At 46.5% G+C, this 25,163-nt stretch overlaps 1 protein-coding gene across 1 annotated transcript in view; it reads right to left on the reverse strand.

Moving 5' to 3' along the window:
- The window catches only part of LOC147985899 (uncharacterized), a 36,875-nt gene extending 35,870 nt beyond the window's left edge, over positions 1–1,005 (reverse strand). The window contains exon 1 of the mRNA XM_087541784.1: positions 514–1,005. Within this exon, the coding sequence (XP_087397910.1) occupies positions 514–1,005 (492 nt within the window). The remainder of the gene's footprint in view (positions 1–513) is intronic.
- Positions 1,006–25,163: the final 24,158 nt, after the last annotated feature.

Consider the following 25,163-nt stretch of genomic DNA (forward strand, 5'->3'; position numbering starts at 1 on the left):
TAGGAATTGTGCCCTGTATGCGGAAGTCGCCGAGTACTGCCCATTGCTCGTATGCTTCCAAATGATTTCATCCTCGGTGAGCACGTCAAGGTGGACCTCGTTAAGGAGCATCCAAAGAATGAAAAATTGTGTGATGTGCTCGGCGGTTACGTTGGTGGGGGTTTTGATCTTGAGGATCCATGCATTGTGCTTGAGGGCCTCCTTGACCTTCTAACTTTTTCTCTTGGAGGCTTCGAAAATGAGTGGGGCAATGTCTTTTGGCGAACGCCCCAGAAGCCAAGGAGAGTCCCAAAAGGGTGTGCTCGCGCCGTTACGAACGGTGATGGTGGTTGAGGCATAGAAAAAATTGAGGTCTTCCGCATCACATGGGTTTCCCATCCCCACCCACATCTTGTTGGGCTCTTTCCATTCATACCACGGCCATCGTAACCGGAGAGCCCTCGTAAACTTGGCGGTGTTCAGGACCCCAAGCCCTCCGTACGAAAGTGGCCGGCAAACTATCTCCCAATTCACCTTGCATTTGGCCCCCGATGTTTTTTCCGAGCCGGACCATAGGAAGGCTCTTTCGAGCTTGTTGACGTTGTGGAGGATGGTTGGCGGTATGACCAATGGGGTGCCGGGGTAGACCACATGGGAAGTGAGCACGGACTTGACGAGGGTCGTTTGCCCAATGTTGGTGATGTTTCGACCATCATACGTTGGCAACTTGCTTGCCACTTTGTCCACGAGGAATTGGAAGTCCACCAATTTCAGCTTCCACACGAAGAGGGGGAGACCCAAGTATCGTAAAGGAAAAGACGCACGCGCAGCAGGCAAGCTTTGAGTTAGGGACTCCAAATCGAGGTGGTTGCAACGAATGGGCACCACCGAGCTCTTTTGGAAATTGGTGCAAAGACCTGTGACATCCCCAAATCCCCTCAAAATGCTAGCAAGGTTGTCAACATCCTGCTTGATCGGTGCCAGGAAGACGGCCGCGTCGTCCGCATAGAGAGAGGTCCTCATCATGGCCCCCCTTCCCCGGATTTTATGGAGGAGCCCCTTCTTTGTTGCCACATCAAGGATATTTTGGAGCGGGTCGATGGCGATGACAAAGAGAAGCGGGGAAATAGGGTCTCCCTGTCGAAGCCCCTTCCCATGCTTTATTGGACAGCCGACAATACCATTCAAGATGATCCTCGAGGATGAAGAGCTAAGGAGGGCCGCGATCCAATCCCTGAATTTACTTGGAAATCCTCACCGCTGGAGGAGATCAAGCAAGTACTCCCACTTCACGGAGTCAAAGGCCTTGTGGATGTCGAGCTTGAAGAGGAGGGATGGGGTCTTCCTCTTGTGTAGGCGCCGGGCAAGGTTGCGGACATACAAGAAATTGTCGTGGATGCTTCTTGTTTTGATGAAGGCGCTTTGGGCATTAGAGACGAGATTTTTCATGTGTGGGCTTAGTCTCATGGATAGCACCTTCGCAATAATCTTTGCGATCGCGTGGATGAGGCTGATGGGTCTATAGTCGGCGATCCCCTCCGCCCCTTCCTTCTTGGGCAGGAGCACGACATTTGCGGAGTTGAGCCACTGGAGGTTTGAGGTGTGAAGGTAGTCAAACTGTGTGATCACCTTCATGAGATCGTGCTTAATGATGTCCCAACACCTCTTAAAGAAGAGGCCCGTGAACCCATCCGGCCCTGGCACCTTATCACTTGGCATGTCGTTGATCGCATCCAGGACCTCACTCTCGGTCATTGGGGAGCCAAGATCGTGCAAGTCAAGAGGCTCCAAATTTAGCTCATCCCAATTGAAATCGTTCTGGCATCGGGGGCCTCTCTTCATGACATTGGAAAAATGGTCATGGATTATCTTTTCTTTAGCATCGTGCTCGGTGACCCAGCCATGCTCATTTTTTATTCTATGGATATGATTTTTTCTCCTCCTTGCATTGACTTGGCGATGGAAGAATTTTGTATTAGCATCCCCATCTCTAAGGTTGGCAATTCTTGCACATTGCTTCTTGCGCGATCTTACGAGCGCCGCCAAGGCGATGACCCTTCTCTTGAGCCTGGCCCGGAGCTCAATTTCCTCAGAGGAGAGGAGCCTATCCTCTTGGGCGATGTCAAGGCGAAATATCACCAAGAGCGCGGCCTGGTGGTGAATTTTAGCCTTTGAGAAAAGACCTCGACTCCATTCAGAGAGGCGGAGAGCCGTCTTCTTGAGCTTGTGGTAAAGAATGAGGTATGGCTCAGTGTGGTCAACCCTCTCGTTCCACGCCTTTTGAACCACCTCGTTGAATCCGGGCATGGATGCCCAGAAGTTTTCAAATTTAAACACTCGAGGCCTTTTTGGTCCCTTGTCATCATCAAGAAGAAGCAGACAATGGTCGGAGAGAGAGGAGGAAAGCGCATTAAGGACATGAGTGTTGAAAGTTGTGTCCCACTCGGCGTTGCAGAAAAAAGAGTCAAGCTTGCATAAGGTTGGATTTGCCCACTCATTGCTCCAAGTGAATCTCCGGTTTTGAAGGTGGGTCTCTTTGAGCTCACAACCGTGGAGCGTTGCCCTGAAACGGTTGATCCTGCTGCGGTTGACATTTCTCTTATTTTTATCTCGCGCCCGGTAGATTTGGTTGAAATCGCCTGTGGCAAGCCAGGGTTTCAGGCGCGCTGCCCAGGCCAGACGTGTGGGAAAGAGAAAGAACTCGGGACACGCACAGGTCGTCCGAGCCGAGCAACTGGAAGCCGGCCGGACGACCGAGGCGAGGAGGACCAAACGCCGACCGGGTGCTCGGAGCCAACACAAGAGGAAGCAGGCGACACATAGGAAGCGGCAGCTAGCTAGAAAATGCGTGCTCCACCTTGATTTTCTGCAAGGAGGTAGAAACTTACGTTCAGGTTTTGCTGTCGCGGAGCGCACATGCGCTGCTGGTTGAGATCTCCATGTCCAAGAGGGTCGACCTGCTGCTGCACCGGCAGCTGGTTCGCCATGGGAAACCAAGCGGCGAGGTTGGGGAGGCACCGCACCACTAGAGAGTAGAGAGGACCTGGATGCTCTTTGTATGTATGGGGGAACACTCAACTGAAGCCATACGCCTGTGAGTTATATGGAGGATGTGCAATTGCCTGTACATTTATTCACTTCGTCTCATTGTTGTTGTGACGCATTCAAAGAGGCTAGCTGTGGGTTGCTTGGCTTGGGGACTATGGTATGCTCCGGTCGTAATAGCAGTGCAGCTTTGGGCGATAGGCACGCCACTTCAATATCCGTATGAACGAACTAGGCAATCTGCGCAGAGTGCAGAGCACTTCAATATTTGTATGAACGAACTTGGCAATCTGCCGGCAAATTTGACAATTTTAACCTTGGGACGAAATCAATTCACAGAATGAACTGTCCGTGAAACTATTTCACAACACTGACCCTTTTGTGTAGCGCCCGCCACGCAGGCGCCACACACTACGGTGCAACGCCCAGCTCTGGAGCGTTGCACGCCAGTCCACCGTGGCAGTCCTTGGGCCTGCACCCAGTAGTGCAGCGCCTCCGAGCTAGGAGCCACACATGTAATGTGCAGCGCCTAGCGTTCGGGTGCTGCACTGTGACTTATCCAGCGGCTGGGCCCCCCTCCCCCACTCCCCCACCCCACACACCCCAACCCGAGCTTTGCCCCCTCTCCCACTCTCCCCCCCTCTCAAATCCTCTTCCAAATCTTGCAAATTTGAAAAATTTGTTCGTGGATTTCGAAGTCAAACCCTCCCTCAAGGTAATCTTCTCCGATCCCCTTGTTTTGATCCAAGTAATGCTAGTTTGGGGGAACCCTAGTTTTGTTTGGATCTAGAGATTTGCATGGAGATGTGAGATCTTTGTTTGCCAATTTCCTATGATTAGGCTTTGTTAGTATGTTAGGGTTATTCTTATGGGTGTTCTTATGTTGGTGCTAGGGTTATGGTTAGGGTTAGGGTTATTGTTAGGGTTATGGTTAGGGTTAGGGTTATTGGGTTATGGTTAGGGTTAGGGTTGTTGTTTGATATATATTTTAGGGTTTGTATTCCGTGTTAATCCTTAAATTAGTACTCATGAAAGCAATGTTACGTTGTGTAGTTTGAATGCTTATAGGGATGGGAAGAACATGTGTGTTTGTTCATCATGGGGACAAAGAAGCCTTCTTGAAAGGCAATATTGAACCGGACCCGGATGAGCTTGATATGGTGTTTGATAGTAGTCCTAACTATGCGGAGCTCTTGCAACAAGTGAGGAAAGATTTGAATTGGATGGACCCTAGTGATATCGTTGAGTTGGAGGAAAGGAATAATGTAGGTTTTGGAATGCACATCCGTTGGAAGACAATGCGTGTCAACTCGGAGCAACGTTGGGTTGCATACAAGGAAACAGTGGCCGATTCACTTGACAAGGCTCTTGAGTTATTTGCAACGAAGAAGGTTGATTCAAATTTGCATTTGGACTTGAACCGGAAACCCTCCCCTTTGGTTGCTAGTAGCCCCCCACCCTTGAAGCGAGATGAAATTGTTGAACCTCTTTTGACCCAAGAAGTGAGGCCAACATTGAGCCCGTTTACAAACAACCAAGATAAAGCTTTGCAAGAGGACAATGATGAGTATGCGGACGATGACAATGAAGTTGATCTCCATGACAACAATGTGGGTGATCTTGACAAATATCATTTGCAAGAGACAATGGACCATTCCATCCCTTTTTCCCGTGCATATGCATCGGATTTGGATGAAGAAGGTCCCGATGAACAGGTTGATGAGGAGGGGTTCATGGTGAAGGAGGCCGAAGCTTTCGAGAAGGTATTCGGTCGGGATCACAAGACACCATTGTTCAAGGATGTTAGTCTCGCGGATGAAGCCGTTGTGGATGGTGGCAAATCTATATCTCTTGGGGTTAGGCCAAGCTCTCACCGTGATTTGGCAAATCTATATCTCTTGGGGTTAGGCCAAGGAGTTGGCCGATGATCTTCAAGATTGTTGTCTCGCTTTCTCCGAGAAGAGGTTCGCCACTTTGTTGAACAAATTGCTCGCACACAAAAAAAACTTGATCCCGGGGGTCAAGACTTTATCAATAGGCACATTCAACACTGGAACAAGTGGGCACGTGCTTTTGATGAAGATGGCTGGAGATACGGTCAAATGACAAGCAATATGGCCGAATGCTTCAATACGGTGCTCAAAGGTGCACGTGGATTACCCGTGACAGCAATAGTTCAATACACATTTGACAAGATGAATGCATACTTTCTAAAGTACTCAATGGAAACTGATGCACAGATAGCGGGTGAGAACCCGCGCAAGTACAAGTACAAGTTCCCACCCAAGGTTGATGAATGGTTAGAATTTCAATCACGAAAGGCGGACTCAGAAGAAGCTATATTATATGACAACGAAGAGTGGAAGTACGAAGTGAAAGAGCCAGGAGGAACCACAAACGATGGCCGACAACATGGAGGTCGGGCTTTCAAGGTGTCGTTAACACAATGTGATTTCTCTTGCGGGAGGCAATTGTTGCTTCATCTCCCATGCTCACACTTGTATACCGCCGTTCGCGTTAGAAATGTGGACATCAATCACCCACGCACCGTGAGGGAGTTGGAGTTCTCAATCATGACGGTCAAGAAAACATGGGCTCCCCGCTTTCACCCATACTTTGACCAATAACAATGGCCGGAGTACCATGGAGTTCAGCTATGGCCGGATCCGGAGTTGAAGGTTGTTAAACGGGGTAGGCGTAAAACAAAGCGTCTTAGAGGCGACATGGACGGATGGGGCCATGGTGGCCGCCGCGAAGCGGGAAACGATCAATTCCAAGAGCCTCGTGAGAGCTCTCATTGTGGGGAATGCAAAGGTCATGGCCACAACAAAAGAAAATGTACGAAACCAAGGAAAAGGTTGAAGAAAAATGATGCAAGCACTAGCCAACAAGGAGCTACACAAGGGAGCCAACCAAGTGGTAGCCAACAAGTGCCAAGCCAACCAAGAGGTAGCCAACAAGTGCGAAGGCAACAACGTGGTAGCCAACAAGTGCCAAGGTGGGAGCCAACAAGTGCGAAGGCAACAACGTGGTAGCCAACAAGTGCCAAGGCAACCAAGTGGGAGCCAACCTAGTGGTAGCCAACAAGTGCCAAGGCAACCAAGTGGGAGCCAACCTAGTGGTAGCCAACAAGTGCCAAACCAACCAAGTGGGAGCCAACAAGTGCCAAGCCAACCAAGTGGTAGCCAACAAGTGCCAAGCCAACCAAGTGTTAGTCAAAGAGGATCTAGGCAACAAAGAGGTCGATAACTAGGACTTACAAGAGGCCGTGGTGGTGGTAGTCTAGGCCGTGGTGGTGGTAGAGCTCGTGGTGGTGGTGTTGGCCGTGGTGATGGTCTTGGCCTTGGTGATGGACTTGGCCGTGGTGATGGACAAGAGCAAGGTCGTTATAGAGGAATGTTTGGATACCTCGATGGACCATTTCCGTATGTTGCTCACTAACTATAATGTTTCATATGTTCTTATTTTTCATATGTTCTTGTTTTACATGTGCTTCCATTTGTTTTTATTGTCTTTACTAACCATTATGTTTCACTCATTGTAGGTATGGAGGCTTCCCAACCCAACAAACCAACAATGAAGGAGGATGGCGAAGATGAGATGGCGGGATGGTGGGAGAAGGCTGCGAAGAAGCTTAGAGAGGAGGATGCAGCCAAGCTAAAGAAGAAGAAGGAAGAGGAGCTTGAGGAGAAGAGGAAATCAAAAGAGAGAGCGTCAAATGCGATGCGCGCTAGGGAGCAAGCATTGGTGAGGAAATGTGAGGAGGCACAGAAGAAGCGTCAAAAGGATTTTGAAGAAGGAACCATGAAGCTTTGGGCAATTGCAGCTGGAAAAAAAGAGAGGGAGGATAAGATATTCATGGAGAGGGTGGTTAAGGAGGCCCACCTCATAAGAAAAAGGGAGGAGGAAGAGGAAGAAGAGAGGAGGAAGAAGAAGGGAAAGGGGCCTTGCTCTACGCAATAGAGCTATGTCATCTTCAACTTGCTTGTGGATGATAATCGTGTTATCCTCTAAACTATGCTCTTCGATTTGGTTGTGAACTACTATGTGTCATGAACTACTATCTCTCCTCCTCGATTTGGTTGTGAACTACTATGTGTCATGCACTACTATCTGTCCTCCTCGATTTGGTTGTGAACTACTATGTGTCGTGAAGTACTATGTATTATGAACTAGTATGTGTCGTGAAGTACTATGTGCCGTGAAGTACTTTGTGCATATGTTGTCTTCACACTTTGTTTGCAAGCTACAGCTGCTGCAGCACCTAGCCTGGAGGCGTCACACTGTACAGTGCAACGCCTAGCTCCAGGGCGTTGCACTGCTCAGTGTGGCGCCTCCAAGCTAGGCGCTGCAGCGGCTGTAGGTTGCAAACACTTTGTTTGCTCTCTGCTTAGCTCATCCCAGGCAACGCCTAGCTCTGAGGCATTGCACCCCTGGGATGAGCTAAGCAGAGAGCAAACACTTTGTTTGGAAGCTACAGCCGCTGCAACGCCTAGCTTGGAGGCGCCGCACCGAGCAGTGCAACGCCTAGCTCCAGGGCATTGTTGGGGAACGTAGCAGAATTTTAAAATTTTCTACGCATCACCAAGATCAATCTATGGAGTCATCTAGCAACGAGGGAGAGGGGAGTGCATCTACATACCCTTGTAGATCGCGAGCGGAAGCGTTCAAGAGAACGGGGTTGATGGAGTCGTACTCGTCGTGATCCAAATCACCGATGATCTAGCGCCGAACGGACGCACCTCCGCGTTCAACACACGTATGGTTGGGAAGACGTATCCTCCTTCTTGATCCAGCAAGGGGGAAGGAGAGGTTGATGGAGATCCAGCAGCACGATGGCGTGGTGGTGGAAACAACGGTGATCTCGGTAGGGCTTCGCCAAACTGAGCGAGAGGGAGAGGTGTCACGGGAGGGAGAGGGAGGCGCCAGGGGCTAGGGTGCGGCTGCTCTCCCTCCCCCACTATATATAGGACCCGTAGGGGGGTGCCGGCCCTAAGAGATCCAATCTCCAAGGGGGGCGGCGGCCAAGGGGGTGGCTTGCCCCCCAAGCCAAGTGGGGCGCCCCCCACCCCGAGGGTTTCCAACCCTAGGCGCAGGGGGAGGCCAAAGGGGGGTGCACCAGCCCACCAGGGGCTGGTTCCCTTCCCCCTTTCAGCCCATGGGGCCCTCCGGGATAAGTGGCCCCACCCGGTGGACCCCCGGGACCCTTCCGGTGGTCCCGGTACAATACCGGTGACCCCCGAAACTTTCCCGATGGCCGAAACTGGACTTCCTATATATAATTCTTCACCTCCGGACCATTCCGGAACTCCTCGTGACGTCCGGGATCTCATCCTGGACTCCGAACAACTTTCGGGCCGCATACTAACATCTCAACAACCCTAGCGTCACCGAACCTTAAGTGTGTAGACCCTACGGGTTCGGGAAACACGCAGACGTGACCGAGACGACTCTCCGGTCAATAACCAACAGCAGGATCTGGATACCCATGTTGGCTCCCACATGCTCCTCGATGATCTCATCGGATGAACCACGATGTCGAGGATTCAATCAATCCCGTATACAATTCCCTTTTTCAATCGGTACATTACTCGCCCGAGACTCGATCATCGGTATCCCAATACCTCGTTCAATCTCGTTACCGGCAAGTCACTTTACTCGTACCGTAATGCATGATCCCGTGATCAACCACTTGGTCACTTTGAGATCATTATGATGATGCATTACCGAGTGGGCCCAGAGATACCTCTCCGTCATACGGAGTGACAAATCCCAGTCTCGATTCGTGCCAACCCAACAGACACTTTCGGAGATACCCGTAGTGCACCTTTATAGTCACCCAATTACGTTGTGACGTTTGGCACACCCAAAGCACTCCTATGATATCCGGGAGTTGCACAATCTCATGGTCTAAGGAAATGATACTTGACATTCAGAAAAGCTATAGCAAACGAACTACACGATCTTTGAGCTATGCTTAGGATTGGGTCTTGTCCATCACATCATTCTCCTAATGATGTGATCCCGTTATCAATGACATCTAATGTCCATAGTCAGGAAACCATGACTATCTTTTGATCAACGAGCTAGTCAACTAAAGGCTCACTAGGGACGTGTTGTGGTCTATGTATTCACTCATGTATTACGATTTCCGAATAACATAATTATAGCATGAACAATAGAAAATTATCATGAACAAGGAAATATAATAATAACCATTTTATTATTGCCTCTAGGGAATATTTCCAATAGTCTCCCACTTGCACTAGAGTCAATAGTCTAGTTACATTCTGATGAATCGAACACCCATAGAGTTCTGGTGTTGATCATGTTTTGCTCTAGGGAGAGGTTTAGTCGACGGATCTGCTATATTCAGGTCCGTATGTACTTTACAAATATCTATGTCTCCATTTTGAACACTTTCACGAATGGAATTGAAGCAACGCTTGATATGCCTGGTCTTCCTGTGAAACCTGGGCTCCTTGGCAAGGGCAATAGCTCCAGTGTTGTCACAGAAGAGAGTCATCAGGCCCGACGCATTGGGAATGACTCCTAGGTCGGTAATGAACTCATTCACCCAGATTACTTCTTGTGCTGCCTCCGAGGCTGCCATGTACTTCGCTTCACATGTAGATCCCGCCACAAAGCTTTGCTTGCAACTGCACCAGCTTACTGCCCCACCATTCAAAATATACACGTATCCAGTTTGTGACTTAGAGTCATCCAGATCTGTGTCGAAGCTAGCATCGACGTAACCCTTTACGACGAGCTCTTCGTCACCTCCATAAACGAGAAATATATCCTTAGTCCTCTTCAGGTACTTCAGGATATTCTTGACCGCTGTCCAGTGTTCCATGTCAGGATTACTTTGGTACCTTCCTACCAAACTTACGGCAAGGTTTACATCAGGTTTGGTACACAGCATAGCATACATGATAGACCCTATGGTCGAGGCATAGGGGACGACACTCATCTTTTCTCTATCTTCTGCCGTGGTCGGGCATTGAGCCGTGCTCAATCTCGTACCTTGCAACACAGGCAAGAACCCCTTCTTTGACTGGTCCATATTGAACTTCTTCAATATCTTGTCAAGGTACGTACTCTGTGAAAGACCAATGAGGCGTCTCGATCTATCTCTATAGATTTTGATGCCTAATATGTAAGAAGCTTCTCCAAGATCCTTCATTGAAAAACACTTGTTCAAGTAGGCCTTTATGCTTTCCAAGAATTCTATATCATTTCCCATCAACAGTATGTCATCCACATACAATATGAGAAATGCTACAGAGCTCCCACTCACTTTCTTGTAAATGCAAGCTTCTCCATAAGTCTGCGTAAACCCAAACGCTTTGATCATCTCATCAAAACGAATGTTCCAACTCCGAGATGCTTGCACCAGCCCATGGATCGAGCGTTGGAGCTTGCACACCTTGTCAGCATTCTTAGGATCGACAAAACCTTCCGGCTGCATCATATACAATTCTTCCTTAAGGAAACCATTAAGGAATGCTGTTTTGACGTCCATTTGCCATATCTCATAATCATAGAATGCGGAAATTGCTAACATGATTCGGACGGACTTCAGCTTCGCTATGGGTGAGAAAGTCTCATCGTAGTCAACCCCTTGAACTTGTCGATAACCCTTAGCGACAAGCCGAGCTTTATAGATGGTTACATTACCATCCGCGTCTGTCTTCTTCTTAAAGATCCATTTATTTTCTATGGCTCGCCGATCATCGGGCAAGTCAGTCAAAGTCCATACTTCGTTTTCATACATGGATCCTATCTTGGATTTCATGGCTTCCAGCCATTTGTTGGAATCTAGGCCCGCCATCGCTTCGTCATAGTTTGAAGGTTCACCATTGTCTAACAACATGATTTCCAGGACAGGGTTGCCGTACCACTCTGGTGCGGAACGTGTCCTTGTGGACCTACGAAGTTCAGTAGCAACTTGATCTGAAGTTTCATGATCATCATCATTAACTTCCTCTCTAGTCGGTGCAGGCACCTCAGGAACATTTTCTTGAGCTGCGCCACTCTCCCGTTCAAGAGGCAATACTTCATCAAGTTCTACTTTCCTCCCACTTACTTCTTTCGAGAGAAACTCTTTCTCTAGAAAGGATCCATTCTTGGCAACTGTAACATCCCAAATTTTCAATTTGGAATGTTATACACTAGATCATCATGCATAACATATTTCTTGCATCTTGGCCGATCCTAGAAATTTCACGCAACTCAAGGACCTCCGGAGAGAGTTGGAGATTTCGTTATTTTCATATTTGAGAGTTTCTCAAATTTTGAAAAGAGGATCGTTTGATTTATTCTTTTTATCTTCAATAAATTTTCCGGTGTCAAAATATGAGAGAGGGAATAATATGACTTTCCCAAAATTTAGGAAAATGAAGATTTAATAAATAGATCAATTTTTGTTTGCCGGAGTTTTATTTGCATTTTATTTGGATAGGGAAAAATGCGCGTTTTCGAAAATTGCATTTTACGTCCGGAGAAAAGTTCATTTTGTTCGGCTCATTTTTAGGAGTCGGGGAAAATTTAATTTAGATTTTTCGGAGTTCGTTTAGATCTCCTTTTGTTTTTTTTCTCTGCGCGCTGAACCGTTTATATATTAAAAAAAACTGGAGCAGGCCGGCCAGGCCAAGGCCCAGCCGGGCCGAAGGCCACCGCGCCCTAGGCCACCGCGCGCCTAGCGCCAGGCGCTAGGGAGCCGGCGCCGCCGCCTCTTGCTCTACGAATCCTTTTAGGATTCTAGGGTAGCCCTTGCCCCTTTTTTCCTTTGTTTCGTTATTCCTAGTCCTACTCCGTATATTCTTTCCTATTCCTAGTCTAATTCCTTGCCCTCTACCCCAAGTAAACCCCTCCCCTCCCCAATATAAATACCCAAGCACCCCCCCCCTCTAAATCATCAAACCCAAAGCCTAGAGCTCCGCCACACCCGCGCGCCGCCCTAAGCCGCCGCCTCACCCGCGCCGCACCGCCACCCCACACCCGCGCCGCCGCCGCACCTTGCCGCCGCCGCCCCACGCCCACGCCGCCGGAGCCCCTCGCCGGAGACCTCGCCGGAGGTAGCCCCACGCTACATCTATTCTTTTTCTCGGATCGTTTTCTTCTAATTGTTCCGATTCTTTTCTTCTCTAAACCGTTCCGGTTTTCTAGATCGGTTTTTCGTTCGGTTTTTCTTCTCCGAAACCCTAGATCGGATTCGTTTTCTTCTCCGATTTAGTTGTCTTTGGACCGTTCGCCGGACCTTTCGTCCTAACGAACGTGATCACCGGATTTTTCTAGGTTAACGACTTCCGTTCATTTAACCGTTCTTCTTTTTCTTTTCGTCGGATTTATTCCGCGATCGCGATCTTAGATCCGATCTCCTTTCTAGTTTTTCTTTTCGCTCGTTTATCGGAATCAGGTGATTCAAGCGCCTGGAGTTTCGTCTCGAAACCACCGTTCCGTCTAATCAACTTGAACAAGCTTTTGCCCCGATAAAAATTTGACCTAGTTTCAACTTGCTAGAACCGAGTTGTTTTCTTCCGCCATTTGTTTTCCGTTTCTTTGTTCGGTTCGTTCTTTCTTTGCAGCCGGAGTTCTTAAATTGAACTTTCTGGTTCGTTCTCTTGTTCGAGTTTTACCTGTGCATTAGATGAGTACTTATTGTATGCTTGTTGTTTGTCTGCGATAGATTACCCGGATTGCGCCGCTTGTTACTTCGAAACCCTAGGACTCGCGGATCATCAGCAAGGCAAGTAACACTTTGATCATACCTTTTCTACAACCCATGTTTTATTGCATTAGATCAATCCTCACACATTGCATGATTAGGATCTAATTAAATTGTGGGATGGGAAGTAGATGAGGTAGTACCTATTACCTGTATTATTATGAAACCTTTGGGAGTTACTTCTACGTTTGCTTATTATTATGCCATGCTATGCTAGTAGACGTGGATTGGGTGAGTGATATCCATTACAGATGTGAGTTGATAATTTTAAAAGGTTTATCTAAGGTGGCAACTTAAACACACATCTGGGTGGATTGAGGCACCTGATGTCTATCAGGACTTGCCTGTTTTTTTGGACCGCCACCCAGGCTCAAAGGGATCATAAGATCTTTCATGCTAGAAACTTCCGTGTGCAGCCACAAGCCATTATGGGCTCTGGCATAGTTGACTAAGTTGTGCGAACTCTTACGGGGTGGACTAGCAGATGTAGGGGTTGTAGGTGGTACGGTCTACCCCACATGTAAGGTGCTAGCGCTTCTGAAAGACTGTGTCTCGGTCATCCGTCTTCTCAAACACCATGTAGTGCGAGAAAACAAACGGAGGCGATCGAGTCTTGTGGGGAAAAGTGCGCAAACCTCTACAGAGTGTACAAACTAATCATGATTAGCCGTGTCCCCGGTTATGGACAACTTGAGTATCTAGTACTTGAATATCATTGTGAATCTCAACATGTTACTTCTAATTAATGTTGTTGGGTTTTTAATTATTTTTAATTGGGATTGAGAATGCTGTCAACCATTCTCAATGTTTCACAACCACCATGATAGTTAAATAAATTTATTCCTTTGCAGTAGGGAAAAATTGGCTTTACGCAAAACTGTAACCATAGAGCTTTCCACCAGCCATAGGTGCATATAGTATAGCTGTTTCATTCCATTATTCTCTATGTGTTACATTGCCAGCATATTCCATGTGCTGACCCGTTTTCGGGCTGCAACGTTAATGTTGCAGACTTTTCAGACGACGATTGAGGTGCGTTTAGGTCGTGGCCCTATACTCAGTGATGCCGCTGGAGTTGATGGACCCATTTATCTTCCAAGTCTTCCGCTGTTATTTTTATTATATGGCCTTAAGCCATATTCCGTGTAATAAGTTCTTTTTGAGCCATCGATGTAATAAGTGTGTGATTGCAACTCTGCTATAAAACCTCGATGTACTGTGTGGTGTCAGCATTACTGATCCAGGGATGACACCGTAGCACAGTAGACGTGATCCATTCGGGTCAGGTCGCTACAGAGATGGTATCAGAGCACACGCTGACTGTAGGACACGACCACTAAGTTAAAGCCATAGATCACTATTCTCTCCTCATTTTCTAACTCCTCATCTTTTCTACTCTATTAGGATGACGAACGTGAAGATTAAGTACGCTCAACCGGATGAGGGCACACCATTTGGATTTCACCTGAAGGAAGTCACCAAGTACCTGAACATTGGATTACCAAGCTTCACGGGAACCTTCAACGCCACTCTGCCTGAAGAGGAGCGCTGGAAGATTCAAGCTCACGTTCCGGGAAGGACATTCGCGCCAAGCACGAAGCCCATAGATAGTGTTTTCAATGCACCAACCTGGAGTCTGGGAAGGAGCATGGCAGCCCATATCACCATAGGACGCATTGGAGAAGTTTATCAAGAAGGCCTCAAGGACACTATCTACCAGATTTGCGGACGCCGAGATGAACAATGGGAGTTAGTCAGCACCAAGAAGGATAGATCCATTGCGGCATTCATCCAGGAGTTAAACTAGCACATTCGACGCCACGAGAACCAGATGTGCAATGATATGATAGAGTTGAAGAATGCGAAGGCAAGGATCATCGAGCTAGAAGGAGAACTGAAGTCTACACGCAAGGACTACATGGACGAGATCGTAGCTCTAGCAAGGCACAATTGCGATCTTAAGCAGGAGATTGAAGAACTCAAGAGCAAGTTAGTATCCCAGGAGGACGACGAGTACGTCACATGTCCGGACAACTACATCATCATCGACGACACCGATTCGGATCCAAGTGAACCCGACTTTGAAGACGAAACTGGAGCAGATATCATGGAGTCTTCCACCGGTTCAAATTTCTAGATGATCGCCAGATAGTAGTAGTATTTTCCCCATGTAAACAGTATAGTCGAGCACTTTTGCGATAGTTTTAGACCGATTGTAAGCCCTTGTTTGATTGATTGAAGTGATTTTGTGTGCATTTGCCTCATGTGCATATGGGTAGTGTTTTCCCTTTAGACCCCTCTATTCTTAATTCTCGTCTTTTCTAAACCCTCAGATGCCTCCAAGACGTGACAATGGATTTCCACCGGAGCTCACTCAGTTGATCCAGCAGCAGAATCAATTGATGCAAATGTTAGTTCAGAACAAACAGAACAACAACAACAACAACCCACCACCACCACCACCTGTTGACCACTTAGCCCGTTTCCTTAGGCTGAATCCGCCGGTGTTTTCCAGTAGCACCGAGCCAATAGTAGCAGACGATTGGCTCCGTAAGATAGGAAGGGAGTTGACCACTGCAGGATGCACGGATGGTGAGAAAGTGAAGTTTGCCGCACACCAGCTTGACGGACCCGCGGCAGCATGGTGGGAGAATTTCACAGCCACTTACCCAGTTGACACTGTCACATGGGATCAGTTTCAGCAAGCTTTCCGCACTGCCCATGTTTCAGCAGGAGCTATGGCCATAAAGAAGCGTGAGTTTCGCAACTTACTCCAAAGAGGAAGGACTATTGGCCAGTATGTGGAGGAGTTTGGTAAGCTAGCCCGTTATGCCCCAGATGACGTTGCTACGGATGCAGCTAAGCAGGAGAAGTTTCTGGAAGGACTGAATGATGAACTAAGCATGTAGTTGATGGTAGCGAGTTTCAACAACTACCAGGAGTTGGTAGATCGTGCCATCATGATCGAAGGGAAGCAACAGCAGATTGAGAACCGTAAGAGGAAGTATGGACAGGGGAAGTATAACTCTGGAGCCCAGCAGAAGCCCCGTTTTGCCCCTAAACCGGGATTTCAGTTTCAGCACACCCATGGAGGAGGTAGCACGCACAACCATAATGGCCACAAGAATGGTAATGGGAATGGAGGAAGCAATGGACAGAACCGCACCGTCCCATCGACCCCAACCAAGAGAGACCTGAGTCAAGTCACTTGTTTCAAGTGTTCGAAGACCGGACATTATGCCAATGAATGTCCTGAAGGCCAGAATGGAAATGGCAATGGAAGCTCTGGGAAGAAGCCGAACCCTTTCAATAGGGGACAGGTGAACCACGTTAATGCGGAGGAGGTCGAAGATCAGCCCGATGCGGTAATCGGTAAGTTTTTGGTTAAGTCATTTAATGCACTCGTTCTTTTTGACACTGGTGCATCGCATTCATACATATCAAGGGGATTTGTGGATAAGTATAACCTGCCAACCCAAGCCCTTAGGTCACCCATGTTAGTAAGCTCACCAGGAGCAGAGTTTATGGCTACACGATGGTGTGATCGGTTACCATTAAGGATTGGTAACTATGTGTTTCCCTCAGACCTAATAGTATTGGAATCTCAAGGATTGGATGTGATATTAGGCATGGATTGGTTATCAAAGTATGAAGGGAATATTGAGTGTGCTAGTAAGTCAATTTTGCTTACTACACCAGAAGGGAGAAGGATCAAGTATGTATCCCGGCATGTACCAAAAAGGACACAAGTGAATTGCCTAACAGGAGTTGTGCAAGAAGAAGTACCAGTGGTAAAGGATTTTCCTGATGTATTTCCTGAGGAATTGCCAGGCATGCCACCGGATAGAGACATTGAGTTTTTGATTGAGTTATTGCCAGGCACAGGCCCAATATCGAAGCGACCATATAGGATGCCAGCAAAGGATTTGGTGGAAATTAAGAATCAGATTAAGGAGTTATTGGATAAAGGTTACATTCGCCCAAGTTCTTCACCTTGGGGATCACCCGTACTTCTAGTGGAAAAGAAGGATGGATCATTAAGGATGGTTGTAGATTATCGGGGATTGAATGAAGTAACCATCAAGAACAAGTACCCACTACCGATGATTAATGATCTGTTTGATCGATTGCAAGGAGCTAAAGTGTTTTCCAAGATCGATTTGCGATCAGGGTACCATCAGTTGAAGATTTGAGAGCAGGACATACCTAAGACAGCATTTACCACGAGATACGGATTGTATGAGTATACCGTTATGTCATTTGGATTGACTAACGCACCTGCCTATTTTATGAACCTGATGAACAAGGTATTTATGGAGTTTTTGGATAAGTTCGTCGTAGTGTTCATTGATGACATCCTGATTTATTCAAAGAATGAAGAGGAACATAAGGAACATTTGCGTTTGGTTTTGGAGAAACTAAGGGAACATCAGTTATATGCCAAATTTAGCAAATGTGAGTTTTGGTTGAAGGAAGTAGGATTCCTCGGACACGTTATATCCGGAGAAGGTATAGCAGTTGACCCCACAAAGGTTGAGACCGTAACCGAATGGGAAGCACCAACAACCGTTGGAGAGATCCGGAGTTTTCTTGGACTCGCAGGATACTACCGGAGATTTATTGAGAATTTTTCAAAGATTGCGAAGCCTATGACGGAATTGTTGAAGAAGGATACTAAGTTCAAATGGACTGAGGGGTGTGAGGCTAGTTTTCAGGAGTTGAAGAAACGATTGGTTACCTCACCAGTGTTGATATTGCCAGATCAGACCAAGGATTATGAGGTGTATTGCGACGCTTCACGTCGAGGACTTGGAGCAGTGCTTATGCAGGAAGGAAGAGTTGTTTCGTATGCTTCACGACAACTGAAGCCTCATGAGTTGAATTATGCCATGCATGATTTGGAGTTAGCAGCCGTAGTGCATGCATTGAAGACGTGGAGACATTTCCTCATTGGAAATCATTGTGAGGTGTACACGGATCATAAGAGTTTGAAGTACATTTTCACGCAGAAGGAGTTGAACCTCAGACAAAGGAGATGGTTGGAGCTCATCAAGGATTATGACATGAGATTGCATTACCATCCCGGAAAGGCTAATGTAGTAGCTGACGCATTGAGCCGTAAGAGCCATGTCAATACGATAATGACGGGGAAAATACCCAAGGAGTTAGCAGAAAACCTTCGTGAGCTATGTTTAGAAATAGTTCCGAGAGGCTATGTAGCCGCATTGGAGATTCAATCAACATTGATGGATAAGATCAGAGAAGCTCAGAAATCTGACAAAGAGATTGCTGCTATAAAGGAGAAACTTAGCAAAGGAAAAGCAAAGGGATTTCGTGAGGATGAGCACGATACCCTATGGTTTGAGGACCGTGTTTATGTGCCCAATGACCCGGAGATCAGGAAGTTGATTTTGCAGGAGGCACATGATTCACCGTATTCGATTCACCCAGGGAATACCAAGATGTATTTGGATTTGAAAGAAACATTCTGGTGGACCGGAATGAAGAAGGATATTGCAGCATATGTGGCAGTTTGTGACGTATGTCAGAGAGTAAAGGCAGAGCATCAGAAGCCGGCAGGATTGTTACAACCATTGCCGATACCCGAATGGAAGTGGGATAAGATAGGCATGGATTTTATCACAGGACTACCCAGGACGAAAGCAGGGTATGACTCGATATGGGTACTAGTTGATCGTTTGACGAAGGTAGCACATTTCATTCCAGTTAAGACCACTTACACCAGTGCTAAGTTGGCAAAGATATACATGACTAGGATCATTTGTTTGCATGGAGTTCCGAGGAGTATCGTATCAGATAGAGGAACCCAATTTACCTCAAAGTTTTGGAATCAGTTGCATGAAACTTTGGGAACCAGACTAGAGTTCAGCACAGCATTTCATCCGCAGACAGATGGACAGACCGAGAGAGTCAATCAGATTTTGGAAGATATGCTGAGAGCTTGTGCACTAGATTATGGATCTAGTTGGGACGATAACTTGCCGTATGCGGAGTTTTCTTATAACAACAGTTATCAAACCAGTTTGAAGATGGCACCTTTCGAAGCTTTATATGGAAGGAGGTGCAGGACACCGTTGTCATGGAACGAGGTTGGAGACCGACAATTCTTTGGACCAGATTTGATTAAGGAGTCTGAACGGAAAGTTAAGTTGATTCGCGATAGGCTCAAGGTAGCCCAGTCCAGGCAGAAGAGCTACGCAGATTCTAAACGCAAGGAGATAGTTTACGAAACCGGAGACAGAGTTTATCTTCGAGTATCCCCACTTCGAGGAGTTAAGCGCTTTGGAGTTAAGGGAAAATTAGCACCGCGTTTCGTTGGACTGTTTAAGATCTTGAAACGTATGGGAGAAGTCGCGTATAAGTTGGAATTACCAGAGGGACTGTCAGGAGTTCATGATGTATTTCATGTTTCTCAGTTGAAGAGATGTCACGCCGAGATGGTGGAGGTACCGCTAAGAGATACCGTGCCGCTTGAAGCGATTCAGTTAAAGGACGACTTAACATATGAGGAGAAGCCAGTCAAGATTCTCGATTATGCCAGCAGAGTTACCCGCAGCAAGGTTATCAAGTTTTGCAAAGTTCAGTGGAACCACCATTCAGAGGATGAAGCCACCTGGGAGAGAGAAGAAGATTTGCTCAAAGACCACCCTCACCTATTTTCTAGCCAACCCGAATCTCGAGGGCGAGATTCATCTTAAGGGGGGTAGGTTTGTAACATCCCAAATTTTCAATTTGGAATGTTATACACTAGATCATCATGCATAACATATTTCTTGCATCTTGGCCGATCCTAGAAATTTCACGCAACTCAAGGACCTCCGGAGAGAGTTGGAGATTTCGTTATTTTCATATTTGAGAGTTTCTCAAATTTTGAAAAGAGGATCGTTTGATTTATTTGTTTTATCTTCAATAAATTTTCCGGTGTCAAAATATGAGAGAGGGAATAATATGACTTTCCCAAAATTTAGGAAAATTAAGATTTAATAAATAGATCAATTTTTGTTTGCCGGAGTTTTATTTGCATTTTATTTGGATAGGGAGAAATGCGCGTTTTCGAAAATTGCATTTTAGATCCGGAGAAAAGTTCATTTTGTTTGGCTCATTTTTAGGAGTCGGGGAAAATTTACTTTAGATTTTTCGGAGTTCGTTTAGATCTCTTTTTGTTTTTTTTCTCTGCGCGCTGAACCGTTTATATATTAAAAAAAACTGGAGCAGGCCGGCCCAGCCAAGGCCCAGCCGGGCCGAAGGCCACCGCGCCCCAGGCCACCGCGCACCTAGTGCCAGGCGCCAGGGAGCCGGCGCCGCCGCCTCTTGCTCTACGAATCCTTTTAGGATTCTAGGGTAGCCCTTGCCCCTTTTTCCTTTGTTTCGTTATTCCTAGTCCTACTCCGTATATTCTTTCCTATTCCTAGTCTAATTCCTTGCCCTCTACCCCAAGTAAACCCCTCCCCTCCCCAATATAAATACCCAAGCACCCCCCCCTCTAAATCATCAAACCCAAAGCCTAGAGCTCCGCCACACCCGCGCGCCGCCCTAAGCCGCCGCCTCACCCGCGCCGCACCGCCACCCCACACCCGCGCCGCCGCCGCACCTTGCCGCCGCCGCCCCACGCCCACGCCGCCGGAGCCCCTCGCCGGAGACCTCGCCGGAGGTAGCCCCCCGCTACATCTATTCTTTTTCTTGGATCATTTTCTTCTAATCATTCCGATTCTTTTCTTCTCTAAACCATTCCGGTTTTCTAGATCGGTTTTTCATTCGGTTTTTCTTCTCCGAAACCCTAGATCGGATTCGTTTTCTTCTCCGATTTAGTTGTCTTTGGACCGTTCGCCGGACCGTTCGTCCTAACGAACGTGATCACCGGATTTTTCTAGGTTAACGACGTCCGTTCGTTTAACCGTTCTTCTTTTTCTTTTCGTCGGATTTATTCCGCGATCGTGATCTTAGATCCGATCTCCTTTCTAGTTTTTCTTTTCGCTCGTTTATCGGAATCAGGTGATTCAAGCGCTTGGAGTTTCGTCTTGAAACCGCCGTTCCGTCTAATCAACTTGAACAAGCTTTTGCCCCGATAAAAATTTGACCTAGTTTCAACTTGCTAGAACCGAGTTGTTTTCTTCCGCCGTTTGTTTTCCGTTTCTTTGTTCGGTTCGTTCTTTCTTTGCAACCGGAGTTCTTAAATTGAACTTCCTGGTTCGTTCTCTTGTTCGAGTTTTACCTGTGCATTAGATGAGTACTTATTGTATGCTTGTTGTTTGTCTGCGATAGATTACCCGGATTGCGCCGCTTGTTACTTCGAAACCCTAGGACTCACGGATCATCAGCAAGGCAAGTAACACTTTGATCATACCTTTTCTACAACCCATGTTTTATTGCATTAGATCAATCCTCACACATTGCATGATTAGGATCTAATTAAATTGTGGGATGGGAAGTAGATGAGGTAGTACCTATTACCTGTATTATTATGAAACCTTTGGGAGTTACTTCTACGTTTGCTTATTATTATGCCATGCTATGCTAGTAGACGTGGATTGGGTGAGTGATATCCATTACAGATGTGAGTTGATAATTTTAAAAGGTTTATCTAAGGTGGCAACTTAAACACACATCTGGGTGGATTGAGGCACCTGATGTCTATCAGGACTTGCCTGTTTTTTTGGACCGCCACCCAGGCTCAAAGGGATCATAAGATCTTTCATGCTAGAAACTTTCGTGTGCAGCCACAAGCCATTATGGGCTCTGGCATAGTTGACTAAGTTGTGCGAACTCTTACGGGGTGGACTAGCAGATGTAGGGGTTGTAGGTGGTACGGTCTACCCCACATGTAAGGTGCTAGCGCTTCTGAAAGACTGTGTCTCGGTCATCCGTCTTCTCAAACACCATGTAGTGCGAGAAAACAAACGGAGGCGATCGAGTCTTGTGGGGAAAAGTGCGCAAACCTCTGCAGAGTGTACAAACTAATCATGATTAGCCGTGTCCCCGGTTATGGACAACTTGAGTATCTAGTACTTGAATATCATTGTGAATCTCAACATGTTACTTCTAATTAATGTTGTTGGGTTTTTAATTATTTTTAATTGGGATTGAGAATGCTGTCAACCATTCTCAATGTTTCACAACCACCATGATAGTTAAATAAATTTATTCCTTTGAAGTAGGGAAAAATTGGCTTTACGCAAAACTGTAACCATAGAGCTTTCCACCAGCCATAGGTGCATATAGTATAGCTGTTTCATTCCATTATTCTCTATGTGTTACATTGCCAGCATATTCCATGTGCTGACCCGTTTTCGGGCTGCAACGTTAATGTTGCAGACTTTTCAGACGACGATTGAGGTGCGTTTAGGTCGTGGCCCTATACTCAGTGATGCCGCTGGAGTTGATGGACCCATTTATCTTCCAAGTCTTCCGCTGTTATTTTTATTATATGGCCTTAAGCCATATTCGGTGTAATAAGTTCTTTTTGAGCCATCGATGTAATAAGTGTGTGATTGCAACTCTGCTATAAAACCTCGATGTACTGTGTGGTGTCAGCATTACTGATCCAGGGATGACACTGTAGCACAGTAGACGTGATCCATTCGGGTCAGGTCGCTACAGCAACAAAGATCTTGCCTTCGGATCTGAGGTAGAAGGTATACCCAATAGTTTCTTTAAGGTATCCTATGAAGACGCATTTTTCCGATTTGGGTTCGAGCTTTTCAGGTTGAAGTTTCTTGACATAAGCATCGCATCCCCAAACTTTTAGAAATGACAGCTTAGGTTTCTTCCCAAACCATAATTCATACGGTGTCGTCTCAACGGATTTTGACGGAGCCCTATTTAAAGTGAATGCGGCAGTCTCTAAAGCATAGCCCCAAAATGACAGCGGTAGATCGGTAAGAGACATCATAGATCGCACCATATCCAATAGAGTGCGATTACGACGTTCGGTCACACCATTACGCTGAGGTGTTCCAGGCGGCGTAAGTTGTGAAACTATTCGACATTTCCTTAAGTGCGTGCCAAATTCGTGACTCAAGTATTCTCCCCCACGATGTGATCGCAAGAACTTGATTTTTCTGTCTCGTTGATTCTCAACCTCACTCTGAAATTCCTTGAACTTTTCAAAGGTCTCAGACTTGTGTTTCATTAAGTAGACATACCCATATCTACTCAAGTCATCAGTGAGGGTGAGAACATAACGATAGCCACCGCGAGCCTCAACACTCATTGGACCGCACACATCAGTATGTATGATTTCCAATAAGTTGGTTGCTCGTTCCATTGTTCCTGAGAACGGAGTCTTGGTCATTTTACCCATGAGGCTTGGTTCGCATGTGTCAAATGATTCGTAATCAAGAGACTCCAAAAGTCCATCTGCATGGAGCTTCTTCATGCGTTTGACACCTATGTGACCAAGGCGGTTGTGCCACAAGTATGTGGGACTATCATTATCAACCTTACATCTTTTGGTATTCACACTATGAATATGTGTAACATTACGCTCGAGATTCATTAAGAATAAACCATTCACCAGCGGGGCATGACCATAAAACATATCTCTCATATAAATAGAACAACCATTATTCTCGGATTTAAATGAGTAGCCATCTCGAATTAAACGAGATCCTGATACAATGTTCATGCTCAAAGCTGGCACTAAATAACAATTATTGAGGTTTAAAACTAATCCCGTAGGTGAATGTAGAGGTAGCGTGCCGACGGCGATCACATCGACCTTGGAACCATTCCCAACGCGCATCGTCACCTCGTCCTTCGCCAGTCTCCGCTTATTCTGCAGCTCCTGCTTTGAGTTACAAATGTGAGCAACCGCACCAGTATCAAATACCCAGGACCTACTACGAGTACTGGTAAGGTACACATCAATTACATGTATATCACATATACCTTTAGTGTTGCCGGCCTTCTTGTCCGCTAAGTATTTGGGGCAGTTCCGCTTCCAGTGACCACTTCCCTTGCAATAAAAACACTCAGTCTCGGGCTTGGGTCCATTCTTTGGCTTCTTCCCGGCAGCTTGCTTACCGGGCGCGGCAATCCCCTTACTGTCCTTCTTGGAGTTCTTCTTACCCTTGCCTTTCTTAAACTTAGTGGTTTTATTAACCATCAACACTTGATGTTCCTTTTTGATTTCCACCTCCGCTGATTTCAGCATTGAATATACCTCGGGAATGGTCTTTTCCATCCCCCGCATATTGAAGTTCATCACAAAGCTCTTGTAGCTCGGTGGAAGCGACTGAAGGATTCTATCAATGACCGCGTCATCCGGGAGATTAACTCCCAGCTGAGTCAAGCGGTTATGCAACCCAGACATTTTGAGTATGTGCTCACTGACAGAACTATTTTCCTCCATCTTACAACTGAAGAACTTGTCGGAGACTTCATATCTCTCGACCCGGGCATGAGCTTGGAAAACCATTTTCAGCTCTTCGAACATCGCATATGCTCCGTGTTGCTCAAAACGCTTTTGGAGCCCCGGTTCTAAGCTGTAAAGAATGCTGCACTGAACGAGGGAGTAATCATCAGCACGTGACTGCCAAGCGTTCATAACGTCTTGGTTCTCTGGGATGGGTGTGTCACCTAGCGGTGCTTCTAGGACATAATCTTTCTTGGCAGCTATGAGGATGATCCTCAGGTTCCGGACCCAGTCCATATAGTTGCTGCCATCATCTTTCAGCTTGGTTTTCTCTAGGAACGCGATGAAGTTGAGGGCAACATTAGCGTGAGCCATTTGATCTACAAGACATAATGTAAAGATTTTAGACTAAGTTCATGATAATTAAGTTCTCTAATCAAATTATTCAATGAACTCCCACTCAGATAGACATCCCTCTAGTCATCTAAGTGAAACATGATCCGAGTCAACTAGGCCGTGTCCGATCATCACGTGAGACGGACTAGTCAACATCAATGAACATCTTCATGTTGATCGTATCTTCTATACAACTCATGCTCGACCTTTCGGTCTTCCGTGTTCCGAGGCCATGTCTGTACATGCTAGGCTCGTCAAGTCAACCTAAGTGTATTGCGTGTGTAAATCTGGCTTACACCCGTTGTATTGAATGTTAGAATCTATCACACCCGATCATCACATGGTGCTTCGAAACAACGAACCTTCGCAACGGTGCACAGTTAGGGGGAACACTTTCTTGAAATTATGTGAGGGATCATCTTATTTAAGCTACCGTTGTTCTAAGCAAATAAGATGTAAAAACATGATAAACATCACATGCAATCAAATAGTGACATGACATGGCCAATATCATTTGCTCCTTTTGATCTCCATCTTCGGGGCGCCATGATCATCATCGTCACCAGCATGACACCATGATCTCCATCATCGTGTCTTCATGAAGTTGTCTCATCATCTATTACTTCTACTACTATGGCT

The sequence above is a fragment of the Triticum urartu genome, chromosome 2A (assembly GCF_056163025.1).
Source record: "Triticum urartu cultivar PI428250 chromosome 2A, HENAU_Tu73, whole genome shotgun sequence".
Taxonomy (NCBI): Eukaryota; Viridiplantae; Streptophyta; class Magnoliopsida; order Poales; family Poaceae; genus Triticum; species Triticum urartu.